At 38.7% G+C, this 24143-nt stretch overlaps 1 protein-coding gene across 1 annotated transcript; it reads right to left on the minus strand.

Moving 5' to 3' along the window:
- Positions 1–17836: 17836 nt before the first annotated feature.
- Positions 17837–23656, minus strand: FOXL1 (forkhead box L1). The gene has a single exon (XM_031950172.1). It carries the CDS (start codon positions 20220–20222, stop codon positions 18978–18980), a length of 1245 nt encoding a protein of 414 aa, XP_031806032.1. The 5' UTR covers positions 20223–23656; the 3' UTR covers positions 17837–18977.
- Between the last annotated feature and the right edge of the window lie 487 nt (positions 23657–24143).

Below are 24143 nucleotides of genomic sequence, written 5' to 3' on the forward strand. Positions count from 1 at the left end.
TTCCGGATTAATTATATACTATCTATCTGGTTTTAGCCCAATAATTTATCTTCTTTGGTACTAAGTTTCCTTATTGGTAAAATGAAAGATTTGACAAAATGAAATTCTTTCTAGCTCCAAATTTTAGAATTCTATGATGTAGATAGAAAACAAAGAGAAGCAGAAAGATAAAAATTTTCCTAGAGCAATGGGACTTGACCAATGTCTCTGACCCTGGTCATTACCCATTATCTATTGCCAGGTTCAAGACTTCCAGGAGACCTCAGATAAAATGACACATACTAGCTGCCTCTGAGATGCATAATATAGCAGGCTACTGCCCTTTCTAGATGAAAATATTGACACGAGGACGAGTGCATCAGACATTTGGAGCCTTTTTCATTGTCCCAGATGTAAGGCAACTGGTGGATTTCATAAGCTATAGATAGATAGATCAATAGATAGATAGATAGATAGGTTGGTAGATAGATAGATAGAGAGATAGATAGATAAACAGACAAAGGGATATAGTTATAAAAATATAGGCTTTATGTAAAAATGCCTCTTGAAGCCAACTAATTCTTTCTTCTTGTGACTTCCTTCTCTCACTGTGAGCTCAGAATATACAGCAGTGACTAAAACAGAGAAGGAAACATTTATCTCTATTTATATTTATATTTAAGTCAGCTGCCCCATAAGGAGGCTAGGGCAGCACAATCTGAGTAGACACAACAAACTTTTAATACCTCCACACAACTTATAACCAGAAGCATATTTTTAATCCAGTGAGTCAGTCATTTATTTGTCAATAGAGGCCAGAGGTTGGAAAGACCCAGAGGCCATTTATAAACATCCAGGCTGTTGCCTTATGAGACATCCTTGGGGAAACTAAACTGTCTAAAAAGTCTTGAATTGCCTAAAAAGAATTTTACTCCTGCAATGGTTTCCCAGACAAACTGATAAAAGATATAGGATGAGTGGGTTGTTCTCCCCCCAGTTAAAGTTAGGAACATTGGGATTTGAGGAACTATCTCATAAATTTTTCAAAGAATTGTCTTGAGGAGCTTCCTCATATTTTTCAAAGTTTTAGCTTATTTAATTCTGGTGATGTACAAATATAATAGACTTTTCCCAGGTTCTGTGGGAAATGGAACAGCACTATACAAAATCAAGACTCAAGATGGAGCAGGCATTTCTAGAACTTCAAGCAAGCCCTACATGATGCTTTTTGGGGTGAACAGCACAAAATTTATTCTGAAAACTTTTAAAGACAAATTAATTGAATGCTACAGGGAAGTAGTTTGGGGAGGGAGGAAGGAGAAAGAGAGAGAGAGAGAGAGAGAGAGAGAAAGAGACAGAGACAGAGAGATAGAGACAGAGAAAGAAAGAGAGACGGAGACAGAAAGGGAGAAAGATAGAGAGAGATGATAGGTAGAAAGATGATAGATAAAATAAGCAAATAATAGAAAAAAATTTAGCAGTATAACAGATGGATAACCAGATGATAAAGTATAGATGATAAACTGGATAGATAGATGATGTAGATGACAGATAAATAAAAGAAGAGAGAGAGAGAGAGAGAGAGAGAGAGAGAGAGAGAGAGAGAGAGAGATGACAGGCAGGTAGATAAATAGACCATTTGTTAAGCACTTACTTTGTGCCAAGTATTCTACAAAGTGTTAGGTTTACAAATACAAACAAGAAAGACAAACTTTGCCCTCAAGAAGCTTACATTTTAATGGAGATGGGGGTGAGGGGGAAACACATCACATAAGTGTTTATGGACAATTAAGGGACAGGAAGACTACTACAAGTACATGCATAAGTCCGAAAAAGTACTCTGGGGAGTTTGACGTGAGAATGGCTGTCTCAAATGGAAGTTCTAGGGATGAACGAAAGAATCTACCAGCAAACAAAGCCACTAGAGTTGGAATTAACAGATCATCCAGGTAGTTGTCCTCTAAGAGATCTCATCGGAAAGACTTTAGACCTTGACAACCAATACCATGTGAGATGAAAAATTTGAGTCACCACACAATGGGGAGAGACAAAGAGCCCAGGACACAGGGGGAGCTTCTAAAAAGGAAGAGAGTAGGGAGAGACTGGTATAAGGAAGAGCTCAAACAGAACTCTTATTTTAATTACTTCTGCTGACGTTGCTGAGTTAAGTTTTGAAATAATATAAGTGCTGTCAGTACCCTAATTTTGGCACTCCAGGACAAAGCCCCAGTTGACACACCTTAGTTACAATTCTGTGAGTATCTTAGAATTTGAAATTTTTTAAGCTGGAAGGTTATATACTCTACCTCATTCCCTTTATTTTAAAGAGAAAGAAACAGAGACCGCCCCCCCCCCAAAAAAAAAATAACCAACTCAAAGTCACATAGCTAAGCTAGTTACTGAAATTGGGAAAGTTTCAGAGTATCAGTATCTTTCTGATAGGCCACATGGTGTGGTCAAAGAAAACCTGATTTATAGAAGACTGTGTTCAGTCCCACTTGCACTATTAATTCAGTATGTATCCTAAGGTAAACCACTTAACCACTCTCTAGAACTCAGTTTCTTTATTTGTCAGATAAAGATAATAACACTTATTCCAGGGAGAGAATATAGTGTGGTTAGAAAAAAACACTGAGTTGGCATTCTGGGGATCAGGGCCTAGTCCCAGTTCTATCATTCTCTAGCGGTGTGATCTTGAGTAAATCTTTTCAATTATCAGGAACTCATTTTCTCCATTTTAAAATAAAATAATTGTACCAGAAGACCTCTAATAAAGTCCTTTCCATCTCTAACATTCTGTGACTCTGTGACTAGATTGCCTCCTCTCCTAAATAAACCTTTCATACTTTCTTTCCACCTCATGAAAATAATGTGAGAATCTCAGCGTCATAGTATTAGAGAGTTAGAATTAGAAGAGATATTAGAGTTCATCCTGACCAATTCCATCATTTGACAGATTAAAAACATGAGTTTATTTCTTCACTTACTTTCCACTAACTTTCCCTGCTCCCTTACTTGTCAACTCCCATTTCCAATGAGTAATTGTATTCCTTTCAATTTCTCATTTGAGTTGCCCTCAAATTAGTGCAAATAATGGTCACATTGCTCAAGTGTACACTACGTTTCCATTAGGCTGGGACCAACTACTATATTTTATCTAATCATAACTTCAAATAGCACAAATTCAAATATGTGTGACCATTTCAGGGAATTCCTTATTTATAGTAATTGGGACCTGGCTGTGAATGATTTGTTCAAGGTTACACAGATAATAAGTGACAGATTGGGGGTTTAAACCCAATTCCCCTAAATCCAAAACCAAATGAAATAACATTTGAAAAGTACAAAGAGATATTCAAATGCAATACATCATTATCATTTAGTTTTTTTAAATACCATAGCGCCAGTTGGTAATAATTAGGGAGGCAACATTTAAGATTTAGACGGCTGAACTAGCAATTTGATGGTTCCATTGATAATACCACTGGAGAGAAATACAAATGAGAAACTGAAAGAAATGGAATAATTTAGTGGGGAAAAAAGAGCTGAAACATAGGGGGACAGGGGAAGATACCAGAAGGTGAATAAGTGGGTAGATGAAGAAGATAGGGAGAACTGAGGAAAGAGGAAAGGAAGAAAATATAAAAGGAAATGTAAAGAAGAATGGTCATAAAGAAAATAAAGATTTTAAGTTCCTGGCAGTGCTTTTCAGAGAACTTCTCTCCAGCTTAGTGTTTTAACCCCAATCTACAAAGGGATGTCCTCTCCTTTCATAGACCATAGTGGTAATAATTGTACATAATAATGGTTCCCATTTAAATAGCACTTTATAAAGCACTTCCCTATGCAATCCTGTAAGGCAGATAGTATGACAATTATTATTGCCATTTTACATGTGAGGAAATTGAAACTCACAAAAGACAGAGCTAGGTCTCAAATGTGTCTTTCCCCCACACTATGTGTACCTCGATTGATATGGATCTAAATCTGGATAATGGAAAGGGAAATTTTACGAATTCCAAAGATAAATTGTTTTAATGGATTCAAACTGGATTATGAAAAAGACCTCCTCTCCTCCCAAAAAATTAATTCTTTAATTTTTTTTTTCAATTTCCTTTTCTCCAAGGTAATAAAAATAAATCGATTTAGATGTTCCTTATACCTCTTCCAGCATGGATTTGTAACTGGCCCTTGTTGAATACACAAGTGGTTATTGGCAAGTCTGGGTTACTGGCAACAAGGGGAGCTGTGGTCATGGTACCATATTCTTTGAGTAGAAATTGATATGGAATGGAAGGATAGGGGCTGGAGTGGTGTTTTGCCAATTTCACAACCCATTTAGAATTAACAGCTTTGAAATTTTGAACTATATATGAACCCTTTTGGATCTGGGATCTTTGATGATTGGCAAAATACAACTTTTATTTTTAATTTCAGAGCTGGGCAAAGAAGACTTTAAAAGACCTATAACTTGACTCGAAAGGCTCCTTTAACATCAAATAGCCCTTTCCAAATAACAATTTGATGAGTTGAGAGCAAATGAATGAAAAACATATGGATTAAATTTCCCTTAAAATACACATGGGTTTAAAAATTAAGGGGAAAGGGACTTGGCAAATATCTTTGGGGTTTGATAAAACCCCAAACATTTGAAAAAGAGCATGAGACATTCAAGGAATCCATAATGTAGTTGAGTTCATTCATCCCCAATGTCATGATAAATAATAGCATTCAGAGCTATCACTGTGAGCAAGCCAAGTATTTCACAATAGCAATAGTAACAATGATGATGACAATAAATTACATTTACATAGCACTTTACAGAGTGTTTTCTTGATAACAATCTTGTGAGAAAAGTACAATAAGCATTATTATCTCTATCTTTCAGATGAATAAAGTGAAAATCAATGAGGCTTTGTCATTTATCCATAGTGATGTAGCAAATAAGGGCCAGGCCTAGACATGAACCTATTTACTTTTTCCACTAAATCTTATTGCCCAGTTTGTGATTTGCAATGCTATCTATCTACCATCATGCCCAAAGGGGAACTGGTTCTCCTGGCTAGAGAGAGCCATGATGTCTCTGGTATAAAATCACTGGGCACTTGTTTGAAAAACAATGCCCCTGAACATGGTAGTAGAAGTGTTAGACTGGTCAAAACCAAAAAACTCTCTCCCTGCGGTTGATCACCAGTTGATTCTACTGTTCTTTTGTATCATCAATGTATTCATTTCCTTCCAGACCAGTACCCTGGGTATTCTCAAAGGTACCCCATTTTGTGTCCCCAGAAGAGCATGGATCTCTAGTAATGAGAATCAGTTGTTAAATGTGCCAGGTACAGAGAAAAAGGGATCCAAGATCCATGGGAGTAGGAGGGGGAAAGGAAGAAGAAAGGATAGGGAGAGGAAAAGAAAAAGAAATGAAAAGGAACAAATGGACAGTAAGACATTGTTTAGATAGATCAGAAGGCTGGACAGACAAATGAAAGAGACAGAGACAGAAACAGAGATGCACAGAGATTAACAGATAGATTAGATGACATGTATTCGTACCCAGTCTTCAGAATTCATGGTACTGCATTTCCTGTCCTCCCAAGAAGATTGAGCCACTCCCATATAATAATAAATCGCCATAAAATGTCCTATAAGGTTTCTAACTTTTAAATATTTTCTATGTCACTTTGGGAAATTGGATGGCTTTTTGGTGTGTATCACCAACATAAGACCTCTTTCAAGGGTCATTATCCAGTGATTTCATTTCTTAAACCCCAACTATGGCAAAAGTAGTAGAAGCAGCAATAGTTAGTAGTTATAGAATATTATTAGACTGGCCAAACACTTTACAAATATTAATTCATTTGATTTGGTTAGCATATAGAAGATACTCCACAAATGAATTCTGAAGAATAGAAGGTACCAGTGGCTGATAAGTGATGAAATTATTTTTTTTATTTAATAGTCTTTTATTTACAGGTTAGATAAGTGATGAAATTACTATCCACCTTCTTGTCAGATGTTCACTTTAAAAGGTATTTAGAGCTTCTGAAAAATTAGGCTTCAAACAATGGGTGAAGGGTCAATAAATAAACCATCCCTACCACAATCATAGCTCAGTAGCTGTCCCTCTCCAGTTGTATAGAAAAGGCTGTTCTATGACACAATCCTAACATTGCTATCAGCTAGTCATACAACCTCCCTATCTTCATACTTCAGTTTATCTTTCTCTGAAAATAATGATGCTTTGGGTGGGGCTATGGGATGAAGTACCTTAATCTTGATTTATTGAAATAATAGCTCTCATTTATGTATCATCTTCTGGTTCCAAAGCACTTTATATATATTATCTCATCAACTCCTTAACAACAATCCTGTGAGGTGGACAGTGTGTGTTATGATTCTCACTTTCCAGATGAATAAACAAGCTGAGAAAAACAATGCAAATTGCTAGCCGGTGGCAGAAATAAGTCTCAGACCCAGGTCTTCTGACACTCAATCCAGTGCTCTTCACTACCCCTCAACTAACAACCAAGAGAGCTGTAAGTCCAGTATGTAGTAAATAAGTAATAGGATGCGACTGTACTTGCATTTGCTCAAGATGAAAAGGCTTGTTTAAATATGGCGAGATCACAAATCTATTACATGTATAAAACCCAAGGAGGGGGCTGTATGGTTTTGAAGCCAACATAAATACAACTGTTTAACAGTTTATTTTAATCTACCAATAAGAGCCAAGCTCCTTAAATGGATTCACATTGCCAACAATCTTCCTGCTCCATGGTATTTGTTAGAAGTCATGATTGTACTTAACTCAGTGTCTTGTGGTCTCCTTAGCTTTGTTTCTTAACAGGGTTGTCTTTATGTTAGTTTTCTTTGGCTTCCCCATAGAAGAGTAACAGATTTCTTTTTGAAGTTTTTATTGATGAATGAGCTGCTATAAATAACTCTCTGTGGCAGGAGCCTGATCTCAAAAGTTTACTCTGGAATAATAGTAGCAGTGGGAAGGAAGGAAATTTATGGCAGCGCGTCATGAAATAGTTTAATGGGCTTCATACTGTTTAACTTAATCGTTACAGATGTAAAAACAGAAATACAATTATTTTAACAACTATTATTACATATTGCTTCTCTAGTGAAAACAAAACCTGGGTGAAGCTATTTCAGACACCAAATCAAGAATGTAAAGATCCATCTCATTGTGGACCCAGGCATTAGGGCATTGGGATGCCTTCAAGAGTATGACTGCAGTTCTGTATGGATTAAGATGAAATTGTGGTTTCTAAAAGACAAGAAGAAAAGGGGAGGGATGAAATCCCTCTTTCTGCCACCCTTTAGGAGGGGATAGGAGCCCCGGCAAGGCAGAGCCCTGTCAAACTCGGAACAATGTTGGGATTTCCTTCCTTTTAAACTTTCGGACTCACTTCATCTTCACTGGCCAACAGTACCTTACCCAACCTCCCAAACTACTAAGAAGTCAGTAATTTCTGCACCTCTCAAAGCATTGGATTTAAAGTTATTAGATCTGACTTTGAATTCTTGTATTTCCACTAACTATCTGCATGATTTGGGGCAAGTTACTTCTAGCACGAACTTTCCTTTCTCTGTCTACAAAATAAGGGAATTGAGCTATATTTCCTGTAGGGCAGGGGATCTTAACCTCTGTCTTGTCCACTTTGGTACCCAGTGAAACATCCATATATCTTCCCAAAATAATGTTTGTTGCCCACATTCGTAATTGAAAGAAATCTTAAATTTCAATGACCTGAGATTAATGAAGCTTACAGATGGCATTTTTCTCCTCCAAATTCACAGACTTCCTGGAATCTATCTTTGGGAATCAATGGACTCAGGTTAAGAGTCCCTGCTCTAATATCTTCTTCAATGTGAAGTGTCTGTCTGCTCCTTTGATCCACCATAACTCACCTAAGATCCTATCTCTTCACAGATTCCTGCCTACCACATATATACCAAATAATGGCTAGAGCTCACAAGATCATGGCATCTCAAACTAGACAATTTTCTAATTATGACAACTGCCCCATGCATTTTCCTAATTATTGTGATGGCTTTACAACAGGAGTTCTATGGTCTGGGAAGAATTTTCTGTTACTGGAAAAGGGACTCTTTATCTCCTTAATGGAACACAAAGGATTTGCCAAAGTTCTCACAGATCATATATGTCCTTTTTCCTTTTTATCCTTCAACTCCCAAATAGCATTCCTCCCACCAGAAAGGAGGAAGAATAGCTCATTTGAAAGCCTATAAATTGTGAGTTCACACTGGAGGTCTGCGAAGTACTCCCTATCCCTTGGGGATGCAGTCAGTCCTGCAGAAAACTGCATTAGAGACTAAATGCTAGGTCTCTCTTTAGCTGCCTAAAACTCTTTTCTCTTTCATTCCACAGAGATGACCTGGCCTACAGAAGTTCTTCCAAGACAGAGATATTTTATTGCAACTAATTTCTTTCTCACAGACTCTAGCCTGAAATGCTGGAAAATTGAAAGGGAATTAGGAGCTGCCTCTGCCTGTCCATGCTGTTTGACCTGACAAAAGTCAATTCACTTCTCTGAGTCTCAGCTTTATAATCAGTAAAAATAAGATGATTAGACAGAGGACCTTCTAAGTCCCTTCCAGCTATAACACTGTAGAATTTCATATTCCAGTAACAGCAGGATATGAAGAAAAGGGTTCCTTAACATTAGTACTTTTGTGGGAACTGAGATTCTATGAACTCTGGTAACTATTATTAGGATTATTCAACCATCATGAAATCATCTAGAATCACAGAATGTTAGTATTGGAAGGCTGTCTTAAAAACAATTTAGTAGGAATAGTATTGAGCTTTGATCAAGAAATCTGAGTTCAAATTCCAGCTCTACCACTTCCTACCTTTGTGATGACTGTCCCTCTTTGGATCTCAGCTTCTTTATCTGTAGAATGTCAATAATTATGCTTGCCTATCTTATACAGGTGCTATGAAGAAAATACTTTGTGAATCTTCTAATTCTATACTGTTATCTGATGCCCTAATTGTAAAGATGAAGAAATTGAAGCCCAAGACAGAGAACAAACCTGTGATTTAGTAAATAACCTTTAAGAGTTACTAGGTTTTATATAAATAATTAATTCAAATCTCTAAGACTCAGATCCATTACTCAAATGTCTAATGATCAAAGAGTATGAATAAGCATTTCAAAGGAAAAAATCTAAACTATCAACAGTATTATGAGGTATGCTCAAATCAATAGAGAAATGTACGTTAAAGAAACTCTGAGACTACAACTCACATTCATCCCATTGACAGGGAATGACAAGGATTGGAAGGACTGAGGAAAATAGATATTGTTGATTGAGCTATAGATTGAGATAACTATTCTAGAAGGCATTTTGGAATTATGTCCCCAAAGTTGGTAAACTATATATACCCTTTGACCTAGAGGACCCAATCATAGGACTATAACTCAAAGTGATTAAATGAGAGAAGAGATCAATTTATAAAACATTTATGGCAGATTTTTGTGTAATAGGAAAAAAAGGAAATTAAGAAGTGATTAATAATTGGGGAATGTCTAAAGAAATTATGGAATGTAAAGGGCTGAAACTCTGAATATGTGCACTGGAATCAGACAACTGTGAGCACTTAAAGCTAATTACCAATTGGACAATACTCTCTTAGCATATGCTTGGAAAATGGCCCTTCCCACTGTTCTGTGCTGGCTTGATCTTTTGGTGTATACAGATAATTGTAGGAGAGATTAGGAGGTGGAGCAAGACAAGCCAGAGTCACTTTGGCAGGTAGACATGGAAAAGAGAGGTCATGGAGAGCTTGTGTCCATTCCCTTCACTTCTACCCCTAAAGACCAAGAATAAAGACCAAGGACTTTTGCTTATCATGACTGGCTGATTCTAAGGTATCCAGGGTCTTCACAATGGAATATGAATATAAAGGAAAATTATTATGCCAAAAATGATGAAACAGACCTTTTCAAAGGTAAATAAAAAAAAATTCAAAGGTAAAAAAAACAATTTATATAGTGATAACAACAATAAAAAGAGAAATAACTTTGAAAAATTTTAGGAGCAATGAAATGATCGATCATGATTCTAGAGGACTAGTGATGGAGTCTATTTATTCAATTCTAGAAATTAGAGACTTATGAGAAATTATGGACTTAAGGTGCAGAATGAGACATATTTTTGAAAATAGCCAACATGGGAATTTGTTTTCTCTGATTCTGCATATTTGTTATGAGGCTCTTCTTTTTCATTTTTTTTTTCTAATATTTAATTTAGTGATGAGAGGGAGAGAAAAATAAATGTGTGTTAATTGGAAAAAAATAACAAATAATTTGGAAACACATATAAATTAATTACATTTTTCCTTAAAAAAGAGTTGCTAGACCTTTTTTAAAACAAATCATTGTTTTACCACCAAGCTGGGGATGAATCTGTCCAAACTTAGCTAGACTGGCCCCCAGGTGAAACATAGCTTTTGCTCACAGCTTTCGTAGTTTGTTAATACCTGTCATAGCCTTTGAGAGCCCAAGTGAGGCATCAGAAGACTTCCATGGAAGATGATTCCCCCACAGGCACTTTATAAACTGAATTTATAGTCAAAGCAATAGGTGATTTCTTATATACACAAAAAGAAAATAAATGAACTGTTTCATGTACTAGCAAAGTAATCTTCTTCTTAGGATCCTTTATCTCTAAGGCTATTCCTTATTATTCCCCTTTTTTTGTTGCTTTCATTATAGATGGCTGCCATCTCATAAGCAAACCCCCTAGGAAATCACAGAAATAGAAAATGAAACAGATTTGTGGATCATTATTCCACTGTCAATCTTGTGCCCCTTTTATTCTATTACACTTCTTCCTCTTCCTTATCCAGTTCTACCTTCCTAAGTCATCATCTTTGAAAGCTGCTTAATTCACAGAGAAACCAAAAGGAGCAAGTCTTTGAGGAGCTATCACATAGAAAAAAAATTGGACTTAAAGTCAGGAGGAGGAGGAAGATGAGGAGAAGAAAAAGAAGAAGGAGGAGGAGAAGAAAAGTATTTATATTGAGATTTAAGATTTGCAAAGGACTTTAACATATCTCATTTGATAGTCTCATCTCTGAGAGGTAAAAGTGTTTATTATCCCCATTTTACAATTGAGGAAACTGAGGCAGATAGAGTTTAACAGGGTCACACAACTAGTGAGCCTCTGAAGCAAAGTTTGACCTCAGGTTTTCATAACTTCACTACTACATCTACTGTGTCATTTAACTATCTCACAAACCAGAGAACTAGGTTTAACTAATATCCACCAGCTAAGGATCTCTGAGCAAGTTGTTTCACAATGCTAATTCTTGATTCCCTTATCTATACATGGGAATAATCTTTCTTGTGTTGCCTACCTTACAAGGTTACTGTAAGAAAAAGGCTTTGTAAAACTTGAAGTACTATGTAAATATAAACTTCTATTATTATTGGCATTATTTGTGCCTATCCTATTAGGTAGATCCATTTGTTTTAGACCAAAGGCATTATTCATGATTCCTTTCAGCTCACCCCCAAAACATGCATGCAACATATAAGTCTCAAAGTCGACTCGATGTTCAAAAATGTGGGAAAGTTTATTTATTTCTCTGAACATTCCTGATTCATAATGTGCTTTCTAAAAATGTAACTGAGTTCTAGCTGACTGAGCTCCTACTATATTTAGCGATGCAATTTTAAATAAATGTGCTTTACTCTGTGTAAAGCTGATCCTGAAACCTAGCTTCAAGAAACTGTCTTTTTCTATACCATGAAGTGGTGCTTCAGTCACGTGACTTGACTGATGGCCAAGTCTGGGGAAGAAGACACTCAGATTTCATTCATTCATCTCCTTGTCTCTTCCCTTGTCCTCTTCTTCATATTCCACACTTAAAAACAAACAAATAAACAAAAATCGTTGTCTCTGGGTTTGAGACAACCAAAGATTTGACCCTGTGTTCCTCTTCCTGACTGAGTAAATTGTCAGCTGGGCTCAATGCAAATTGTACTCTTCAGCCTGCCAAGCCAGTCATCTCTCGTTTTTTTCTGGAGATTATGTGCCAAGTTGGGAGAATCTCGATTTGTTTTCTCTTTGTATATTAAGACTACTGTATTGTCCTGATACCCATAAAGCTGAGAACCATAAGTGGGAATATATATTAGAGAGAATGTGTTGCAATGAACTTCAACCTAAAAACCATCGGTTGATGCCTTATTGTTGAAATATTCATTCAATTCAACAAACATTTTATTAAGTGCTTACTTTGTGCTAGGTACTATACTAATACAATAAAAAAGAGACAATTTCTGCCTCTCTGATGACCTTATAATCTGGAGTGGGGAAAAGGGACTAGACTAGAAGATACCAGGTATTCTAAAAAGTCAAAAGGAGAATTTAATGAACTTACCAAGAAAGTGAACATTGTGAAAGGTTTGGAAGGATTTTACTGGTCTGTCCTATAATGCTTCAGTCATAACTGTTGACTCAACACGAACATGATGTTAATTCTTATTTTTATCCTAGATTTAGACCAGGAATGTCTTCAGGGTCATCTAGTTCAACACCTTCATTATTTTAGAAGAAATTTGCATTCCCAAAGGGTAAAAGTCCAGGCACACCTGGAACTCAAACCCAAGACTCAGATTGTTTCCACTACATTAAACTGTTTCTCAGTCATGAGTTTCACTATAGATTTCAAAAGAGTTAAGATACTTTCTCTGTACACTAGGCTCTTCATCTTTAGGAAATATATATTAATGGGGTCTCAAAGAGTTAGGCAACAAATGTAACTTTATAGAATGTTACAGTTTATAGGGACCATTCAGATCATTTGATTCAATGCCCTCTTTTACAGATAGGGAAAATGAGATCCAGAAAAGATAAATGACATTGATAGATAAACTGTTAGTTGGGTGGCAAACCCAAAATGTTAATCTAGGATTTCCAACTCCAAATCCAGAATGCTTCCAATTCACTGCAATAACTAGACATATAGGTGGTACCATGGATAGAGCATGGATAGCCTCAAACATTACCTGCATGACCCCAGACAAGTAAATCACTTAACTGGCTCAGATTCTTCCACAGTAAAATGGGGATAATAATACCATCTACTTCCCAAGGCTGTTGTGAAGAGAGCAAATGAAATATGTGTAAAAATACTTAGCCCAATGCCTGACATATAGAAGGTATTTACTTGATAATGATTCCTTCTCCCCCTCCACTTGAAGGTATGTTTAAATGAAACATCTGAGTATAGATCTACAGAGGACCTCAGAGATATTTAGTTTCAAATCGATTATTTTGCAGATGGGCAAAGGGAGTTAAGAAATTTATCCAAAGTCAAAGAGATGATATCTATCTGAAGCATTATTTGAAACCAGATCTTTTAATTCCAGAGAGACAGTATTCTTCCTATTGTACCATGCTGCTTCCCTTACTATGAAGTATCAAAAAAAAAATCACAAAATAACAACCCATAAGAATTGGAAAAGAACCCACTGGTTCTCTAATGTAGCCCATTTCTATAAAAGAATTCTCTAACATTCTAGATCATTCAGCCTGTACTTGACCTCAAGTGAAAGGGACATCACTATTCTTCCTGTCCATGTTTGGACAGCTATATGTGCTAGGAAAATTTGCCCTTACATAAAGCAGTCCATGAGTCTGTGACTTCCAGTCATTGTTCTTAATTCAACCCACTAAGGACAAACGGAACAAGTTTATCTGACTCCTGCATGAAAACTGATTGACCAACTGTTTGACTATATTCAACTGGTTTCTTTCTTTTTGTATGTGGGGAAGGAGTTAAGCTGTCAGACTACTTGTTATATAGAGATAAATACAGAAATAGAGAATGAGTGTGATGAATACAGCTTGTAAGGGCTATATAACAGAAATAATGTCTTACATTTTTAAATATCTTTCCAGATTAGGAACAATACCTCTTATTCCTCTCCCTTTCCACCCCTATTGTGAGATAAGCAAAGAAGAACTTACAAAAGAGGAAAAATTGTGATTCCTTAAGGAAGCTGAGAATTACTTAATATCTTGGGTTGCATGCTATGAGTAAGACAATGCCATCTTTAAAAATATAGATTTTGTAAAAGTTAATCATTTGTAAAATATAATAATCATTTTTAGTGAAGATATTATGTTAACATTACATAGGATAGGAGCATAAGTGGTCCCCTTCTGATTCAAAAATTTTCTACTTAAGGATTGTCTTCTTGAAGAGCAAAGGTTTTCCTTCAGTACTCAGTTATTCTCAAATTCTTGCAGGCTTCTGCCTGAAAATGTCCTTATTGCTGGCTGATTAATTTCAGTTTATAAAAATTAATTATGACAAACATTATAGTTTGCAGCACTTTCTAAATACTAGCATATGCAAATAATTGAGGTTTGAGGACTTAACAGATTAGATTCATTTCTAGAATCCAGTCTGCTGATTTTTTTTCTTGGGATCCCTTCAACAGTGTTGCCATTATATCTCATTGGTCACTTAGCAGCAACAAGGGCAGAGATTCTGCTTTATCAAGGGTAATCTAAATAAGCTAAATCCCTGCCTAGTACATACCAGGCTTTCAGGATCTCCCCTCCTTCCAGGGTATGAACAAGGAATCTACAAGGATATCATTACTGAACTTAAGGCCTAGGGGAGGAAGAAGAGGAAAGAGGGAGGTGGCTGTGAATACTTGGAAAAAAGAGCATGCACAAAGCATCTGTTATGTAATGCAACAGAATTTCAAAAATTCCATTAGAATGAAAAAATAGAGGTAAAAAAATATTTCTCTATCTCCTTTATTTCCTTCAAATGCTTGGTCCATAATTTTATGATTCTCCTCAATGCATATACGTGTTGGAAATGTACCTATAGAAATCATGAATATACATATCAAGGAAATAAGTACTTCTGTCTTTATCCAGTCAAAATAAAGATTAACCATTCAATAGGTGTTAACGTTATTCTACTAATGTCTAGGTTGAAATTTTTCTCTTTTTTTTTTCAGTCAATTACTTTAGAGATTATTTTGCCTAATGTGAGAACTTACCTGTTACTATGAACTAATTCTCAATTTTAGCTGAAAAAAAACAACAACAACCATGCTATACATTCATGCATATAGTTCCATTAATAAAGTCACAGGCAAAAAGTGGTAGAAATAAACCACATTAATTGGAAAGTCTAAATAACCATACATTCTATGTGCCATACTTAGTATTTTTTCTGATTTCCTGTTTTATACCTAGAGATTCTTAGAGCTGAGGGGCCAAAGGCCCACCTATTTACTGACAATATTAGAACCTCTACCTTAATGAGTTGAGCTACAGAAGGAAGTGTATATGTATTGGTGAGGCAAGCAGGATTAAGTGACATGCTCAGTGTCACAGAGCTAGTAAGTATCAAGTGTCAGAGGTCATATTTGAATTCAGGTTCTTCTAACTCCAGAGCCAGTATTCTACCCACTGTGTCACCTAGATGACCTTGAAGCATACAATTTAAAAGGCAGTACTGAAAAGTTTACTGCATTTGGAATCATCTAAGTCAGTAGGGTCAAAATCAAATAGAAATGGGATCTCTAAAACATACACATAGATCCCTAAAGACAACATATTCACTGAGAAAACCACATAGCAACATTAGCTAAAGTTCTATTATTTTTTTGTTTTGTTAAATATTGATAATTACTTTTTAAATGGTTAAAGACTATACTCAGCAATGTTGTTGGCAGCTTACCGTGGCAGAAACAGTATCTGAACCCTCTGTGGGATTTCAGAGCATCAGACTTTAGATTTAGAGCTGAAAAAAGCCTTGAAAGTCACAGAGTCAAATGCCTTCCCTGCTGCAGATGAGGTAAATTGAGGCACAGAGAGATTAAGAAAAATGTAGAGGGTCACACAAATAATAAATATATAAGGTTAATATTTAACCTAGGTCTTCTTCCCTCCAAGTTCAGTGCTCTACTAAGACATCATTCTCCCCCTCTAAAACTATGTGATGGGAAATTAAATGTAAAAATGTAAGTATTACTATTTCCAATATACTTCAAATAAAACATGTACTGTACCTGCTGCTGAATAGGATAACTGTATTCATTTTTCACAGTTCAGGTAACTGTTCAGAGTTCTGTGCTGAGCTCCTCCCTTCTTCTGTATTTAATTGAAAATGCAGTCTTTGTGATGACGGGAAACCTCCTGACATAGATGGCATCAGGAATCACAGCTGTAACTGAAACTTCATTCCTGTTACAGTGGTTGTTTATTTCATACAGTAATCCCATTGAACCAAACAGATAAAGGTTAATGGAAAAACAATTTTATTCACCAGACATTACTCATTTGGAAGTAAAAAAGTAGATGACAAAAGTATTCCACGATGTTGTAGATAAGTAAGATGTTGTAGATATAGGAAGAACCAAGCTGAATTTAGCACTGAGCACAGTGACTGACATACAGTAAGTACTTAATAAATGTTGGTTGATTGATAGCTGGTGATTTGTATAGGATATTAAAAGCAAGGATTCTCCTGAAAAGCATCAAGTTTGTTTTTTTAAACTATTGTCAAAATCCGAGGCAGACTTCATGAACAACTGTCGGAGCCTAGTCTTTAGATCCTGCTTATTTATGTCCTACTGATTTATAAATCAAAGATTATCTTCTCAGAACCTTTTAATTATCCAATAATGATGTTTCCTTGAAAAGCCTTTTTTTCATTATAGCCAGCATCAGACCTCTACTTCATTTAACTTTTGAATTTATTTTTAATGTTTTAGTAACCATTTAAGAAGTTATTTTAGAAATCCCTTTCAAACTTCCTAAAGGCCATTCCTACCTCTAAAAATTCAATGACTTTCTGTACTTTCCCACATCAGATAAAAGTTATTTGAAGGTTTAGGAAGTCAAGCTTCTGAATTCCAGTGAAACCCAAATATATCCAATATAAAAAGTTAAGACATTTCAAAGGCAGTCTGGGCTGTGCTGAGGCCTGGGAAACTCGAATTTCTGAATTAGATCTTTGTTGCAAACAAGGGTCTTTCCTCAATGAGATCTCCAATCACCTTGTCTAAGTATTTATTTAACTACCAATGACAGAGAGGAAAGGTACTGCTGGGCTTCCAGTCAGAAGCCTTGGATTCTTGTTTCTGCTTTGTCACAGTAACTGAGTCACTGAAGACATCATTTAATCTCTCTGAGATTCAGTTCCTTTATCTGTAAAATGGAGACAATAATACTTGCACTATCTGCCTCTCTAGATACAGTGAAATGATGCTTGTTAAGGCAATGTGAAAACCATAAAACACCATATAAATGTTTAGTTATTATTATCATCAAGATAATTAATTAAGTACTGTGGGGAGAGCATGGAGTAGACAACTGTCGGACAAAAGTTAGGAAATAATCTTTTCAGAGAACCTTAAACGTTTTTCCCTTTGGAATAAGAGAAATTGCAAAAAACAAATCCCAAAGATTTTGCAACATAACAAAGTGTTCCCTCTTCTCTCTCCAATCTTTCTTTCTCTCTCCTTCCTCTGTGTGTGTGTGTCTTTCTCTTTCTTTTTCTCTGTCTCTCTCTGTCTCTGTCTCTGTCTCTGTGTCTCTGTCTCTGTGTCTCTCTCTTCCTCCCTCCCTTCCCCAACTCTGCCATTCCTCAGTATTGCTTTATGTTTCTCCATCTCTTGTCTCTTTCATTCTCTCTATATGTCAACTTGCTCCACAAAAATGTAAGCCTTCTTTATTACCAGATTTAGAAAGCTGTGTGTATGTGTGTGTATATATATATATATATATATATATATATATATATATAATCTTTTAAAGTGAGTCTGGTATAATATGAGTCATCTTCCCCACCCCCTCTTTGGGAGCCCCTTGAAATGTTTTGTTTCTTTAAAAGCTAAACAAAAATAGCAGTTCATTAAATGGCTACTTCCAGTTGCAAAAATAACAAAATGGGTATTCAACAATGAATTGCATAAATGGACAAAACATTTTATTGGCTAGAGTGTACATTCATAGTGAAGATTGCTAATATAGATGTTTTCAAAGGTCGGTTACGATTATTTTTTTAAAAAAAAAAAGTCCACTATTTATAGCAGAAATAAAACATGTTGCTTGAACCGTCTATCTGGAGAAAAAAAAAAAAAACAAAACGAAACAGCCCTATAAAATTGTGACTGATCTTGGTTGTTGTCCAATTGGTAAGACAACTTCCACCTTAACGTCTCTCTCGTAAAACGGCTCCAAACAATCGGAGTTTTCTCCGGGACCTGATTCAGTGAGTGACACTTTCAGCCTGGTACACTCCCCACGAAAGTCAGCCCAACTGACCTGTTCTACAAACAGCTCTAAATCCCCTAGGCCAGAGGGAAGCTACAGTTGAACTTGAAGTTGCCTTGCCTCCCTAATCCATGTGTGTTACAACTGCCGTCTGTTTTATACTCTATCATACCTAAGTAGTCAGGAAGCCAGGGCAAAGGGGTGGTAGTGGTAGTGGAGAGAGGCCAGGGAGTGGGATTATTCGGGATCTAAACTGTAGCTTTGAGATAGACTTATTTGGTCTTGGGTGTGCGTGCTGTCTCTCGGTAGCCTATAATAAAACTTTCAGGGGTATGGGGGGGAGAGAGAGGAAGGGAGAACAAACATCAGCCTCTTGGAATCGGGTTTAAAAACATTCAAAACGTGAACAGAAAGGGGAGGAAGGGTGCAAAGAACCGAGATTCGGATTACAAAAGATAAACCAGCCAGCCCAGAATAGGAGAATTTTTTGAGCTGTTCACATCTCCACTTGGGATTCGCTGAAAATTTCCTGAACAGACAGGTTGGCAAATGTCTTTCAAACAAATAAACAAGCAAAGTTAAAATAATATGCTTTTCACCCGCTTTGGTCGTGGTCAGTCGCTGGCGTCCCTTGCAAGGGACAGATTCCAGGCTTTGGAGAGACAGAAGGAGAAAAAAAAAAAATCCCGCCTCTGTTCCTATTACTGGAAATTAAATACCGTATCAGAGAGCTGGAGGGGGAAATATGACAGAAGAGGGATCCCCAACTGGTAAAGTCGCCCTTGAACGTGAGAATCCAGCATCAGAGAGCCACTGAAAGTCGGGCAAAGACCAGGAGAGCTAGTAAAAAGGGTAGAGCTGAAACATCCCCCGGGTAGCAACTCCCCGGGATATTTGGCTTCCCCGGCCGACTCTTCCCTTCTGACTGGCTTCTGGCTCTGTGCCCGGGCCAGGATACTGTCTATGCTGAAGCTCTTGGGCTTCTCGGTGATTTTGGGAAGGGCTGGGTCTTCCGGGTCCGTGTCTCGAGGGCCAGGGAGCGGAGAAGACCCCAAAGTAGCTATGCTCTCAACTGGCTGTCCGGTTGCCTGGTCTGAGATAGCATCTCTCTGAAGACTGTCCTGGGCGGTGTCCTCCGACGCCAAGGAAAGGAGGCCAGGGCTGGACCAGCAGAGGGGGGAAGAGCATCTAGTGGAGGGGTGAGTGGGGGCCGAGGCAGCGTGCCCCTGGGAAGCTCCCTCACTACTTCCTTCTCTTTCTTCACCTCCTTCTCTCCTTCCTCCCCCTCCTCCTGCTTCACTCCTTCCATATTCTCCTCTTTCTAGACTCCTTCCTCCCCCTCTTCCATCTCCTTCAATGCTTGTTCCTTCTCCCCTTCCCTCCCCTCCTCCCCGGCTGCCTTCAGAACTGTCTTCCCTTTCCTCCAGCCTGACTCTCCGGCCCACCTGGCCTCCAGCCTCCTCCGTGTCCCCTTTGCCTCTCTTGGCCTCCTGGACCCCTGGGCCGGGCTTGGGCTTCCTCTTCCGGCGTCTATAGTTGCCGTGCTCAAACATGTCCAGGCAGCGGGGGTCCAGGGTCCAGTAGCTGCCTTTGCCCGGACGGCCCTTCTCCCGGGGCACCTTGACAAAACAGTCATTGAGAGACAAGTTGTGGCGGATGCTGTTCTGCCAGCCCTGCTTGTTGTCGTGATAGAACGGGAAGCGGTCCATGATGAACTGGTAGATGCCGTTGAGCGTGACCCTCTGCTCTGGGGCGTCCTTGATGGCCATGGCGATGAGGGCGATGTAGCTGTAGGGAGGCTTCTGGGGGGGCTCGGCCCGACCCGCTCCAACCAAGGTAGCGGGAGGAGAAAAGCCCAGGGGCAGGCCGGGACGCTCCGGGCCGTACACGTACAACACCGAGGGGCTGACCAGAGGAGGTAGGTGGTGATTGTAGAGATGGGTCATGGCGAGGCTAAGAGAGCTCCGGGCTGTCCCGCAAAGAGAAGGCGAGGGTGAGCCAGGGAGAGGTTCCCCAAGCCCGAGAGACCCAGCCGAGAGCCTGCAGCTCTAGCTCCCTCCGGCTCTGCCTCTTTCCCCAGCCAGCTCTCGCTGTGTCCCTTCTTCATGCCTTTAAAAATGTTAAATAATTGTTGTAAGTTTGCTATTATATGTTGACTTAGCACTGGAAAATAAATTGTCTATGATAAACAATCGTTGTGTTCTCAGCCCACCCACATTAATTAAAATTTCATTGCTGAAAAACTCCAAGCTTTTCTCCACGTGTCTTTTTGATACCAGCCAATCGTTTTCTGGGTTATTTCTTCATTTGTTTATAGAATTAGTCTGTTGATAAGTCTGCCCACCCAAGTTGAATCAAGCTGTGTTTATTTGGAAAAATTTCCGGGCACCCAATATATAAACGCACTGATCTGATGTTTGAAATATCACGTCCACCCCTTGACGCTGTAAGCACACACAACTCAGCAAAGCAGGATGTTAACTGCTACGGCTCGGCGCGGGGTCCGAGCAGGCCAGAGACAGAGAGAAAGAAGGTGGGGGCGAAAAGATTAATCAAGAGAGAAGCGGACCACGACCAGGGCAGGCTGGGAGGGAGCTCTCGTGGCCCATCCCCACTCCAAGGACAGAGAATCTCCTTTTTCTCTCTATTTTATGAGAAGATGAATGATCCTTATAAAAAGCTCTCAAAGACTTTAGAAGATGTTTTTTAATGGGACCCGGCGGGACGGGAAAGGGAGAGAAGGAAAGAAAAAAAAAAATCACGAATTTTGGGAAGTGGAAAGGAAATGGAGTTTGATTTTTGAGGTGCCGGGTAATTGACAGAGGAGGTGATATTGGAATGTGGGTACGATAGAACTCCCAGGCTTTACACACTTTTTCAGACATTTGTCGCATCTCAGTGTAAATAAATTCAATCCCGGATAACTAAGTCCAGGGGCAATCAGATCGAGTGAACCTACGGCTGAAGCCGGGTTGGAGAAATTGGCGAAGCCTCAATGGCCAGTTTAGAAGATGAGTTAAAATAATGTTGCTCTCTGGGGCTCTGGAAAGGTGGAGGTGGTCCGCGATGATCAGGGAATCGCGAGCTGAAAAGTTTGATCGATCCTCTATTGGAAGTGGGAGAGCAAAAATGGGGTCTTTGGCAAAGCTGAGGTTGCAAGCGAGGAGTACCATAAAAGGGGGACTTGGCAGGCTTCAGGGGGAAAGCTGGTATTTGTGAATGCAGGCCTGTTGCTTTATATTCTGTCCTTTCCTGTTTATAACAAGGAGGGGGATTATAACAACTTTACAAGTGCACACAGCTGGCCGGTGATTACATTAAACATTTGGGATGCTTGCGTGAGTTTTTTTCCCCCCTTTTTGGGGGGTATAAATGTTCCCTCTCTATTTTTTAATTTGCCGGTGTCACGGTTTGAATCAAAGGTCCGGAATGCCTGCTATTCAAGAGGTGTCCGCCCCCTCCCTCGCCAGCACTCCTCCACTCCCTGGAGGCAAAAGGGGTAGATGCAAAGAGCAACACCTAACTATTTATGATCCGCTATTCCAGCGACTCAGATCAGTTTAAACATCATAGGAAAATTTAATTACTGCTGTGCTCAGTAAAACGAGAGGGGATCCCAGGGTGAAGGGGAGGAGTAGAGTCAAGGCAGGGAAGAAGCTGAGTGCATCTTGGTAGAGGGTGATCGTGGTGATCCTCAGATCAGGGCATTTAAAGATAGAAAGGAAATTAGGACTAATCTATGGGACAGATTCTAGTACAACTCCTATGTTTCATAAATAGGGAAACTAAGCTTCAGAGAAAAATCTATCACCAGGAACCAAATCACGATTCCAGCCAAGTTATCCAGACAGAGATCTTTTCACCAGTTGCTTGGTGGTTTTGCCCAAGAGGTAAGGACCAGCAAGGGCTTTTATTCTGAATCAAGGAGCCCTGGTAGACCTGAAACAGCCCATAAGACGTTGCCTTGATAGCAGTTCTATTGGGTATCTTAAAATGCAGTACCCCTCCCCAGAACTCTGTAGCAGTCCAAACCAATTTGTCTTCAGCTCTGAAAATCCACTTTATGTGGAAGGGTCCTTTCAGAATGTCCCAGACCCAGTTTCACCATCCAGCAATTTCCTCCTCAGTCTTGCTGACTTGACTTTATTCCTGTGAAAGTGTTCTTGGATATCCACAGCCTAAATGGAGCCCAGTTTCACATAATCTTAGATCAAATTAAAATCAGGGCTCAAAGTCGAATCATTTCAATTTTATGATCCTCAGTTTTTTCCTCTAAGAAATGAGGAAATTCATATTTGGGTCCTTTTATTATAGAGATATGAGATGTTACCACAACCAACATCATTATTATTATATAAGCATTAGGAAAAAAAGAGTATGGCTTAGTGGGTGGAGAGATGAATCTCTTTCGGGATTCAATCTGGCCTCTAAGATGTGATAGCTGTGATTTGCTAGAGAAATCACTTAACTTCTCAATGATACCCTGACAACTTCCTAATACTATAAATTGTAGAGGAGTTGCCACATCTCTAGTGACAGGAGTTCACTCAATGGAAGCACCCAGTGAAAAATCACAGTTTTGAACAAATAAGTATCATAATATTAACTATTATATTATGATATTTATAATGTATAATTATATAACAACATGGTCACATAAAGTATATGCTTGGATATTATCTATTATATTATGGCATCACAAAGAGAAATGACAGAGAGACTATTGGAAAAAAAAAAAAACCTACCCCACCACCTTCTCCATTAATCCTCTCGTAGCTAAAACGCATTTTAATTGGGAGACAAATATCAAGAGAGGAAGAAAAACGACAACAGTAATAACTCACATTTGTATAGTTTTCCTCACAATAACCCTATGAGGTAAGTAGTGCAAGTATTATTCGCGTGTAATAGTTGGGGAAACTGAGCCTCAGAAAGGTGAAATCACTTGCCCAAGAAGCCACAGTGAGCCCTGTTTCTTTGCTGGGAGCCTCCAGCAGCAGTGGCCATTTAATTTAATCCTCAACAAACAATTCAGCGTCCATCTCCGAAGGTGACTGAGACATTTATCAACGGCTCCACCTTCCTTCAAGCTCAAATTGCACCGTCCTGTGCAGAAGGGGAAAGATTCAGGTAGCTTCCAGGGTATTTCAACATAACTCCATCGCCTCTGCTAAGTCCCTTCTACAGAGTTCAGTCACGCTGAAGGAAAAATCAACGGCGCAACTTTCTTGTCTTGCCTTCGGAGCTAGCTGACTTAGGGCGTCTCCTGGAGAGAAACTGAGCAGGGATTATTGTAATAATAAATACTGCCCTATATGGTCACAGGCCCGGATACAGGCGGAGACACTAGGAGTTACGGGAGGTATTGGGTGAAAGAGAAAGGAAGAGAGGAGAGGGAGAGAGAGAGAGAGAGAGAGAGAGAGAGAGAGAGAGAGAGAGAGAGAGAGAGAGAGAGAGATTGGGAGAACCTAACATTTAATCTTTGGGAAGACACTCTGAGAGTTTCCCAAATGCTTCAGAGTTAGCAGCGCAGATGCAGCTAGCTACCTCTCAAACCTTGCTCCACGTTACAGCTGAGACCAAAAGAAAAGTGTCTACCCCTCCTCACTCCTGCTCAATCTACAATTTTTCACTAATTGCAATGCGGGAGTTCCGGGTTAAGGGGGAAAAGCTGCCACAGTTTCTAACCCAGGCTGCCTGAAGAGGCTGTAAAGACCACTCTAGGAGAGGAGTGATAGCCACTTTTTTTATGTGTGATCTGTAGCTCAAAGATGTGGAATCAGTGCCTCTGATTTTGAATTCTGACTCTACTACTTACTAGCTGTGTGATCTTAAGCAAAAGTCAGTCTCTCCCCTACCCCTCCCCA

This window comes from Sarcophilus harrisii, chromosome 2 (assembly GCF_902635505.1).
Source record: "Sarcophilus harrisii chromosome 2, mSarHar1.11, whole genome shotgun sequence".
NCBI lineage: Eukaryota > Metazoa > Chordata > Mammalia > Dasyuromorphia > Dasyuridae > Sarcophilus > Sarcophilus harrisii.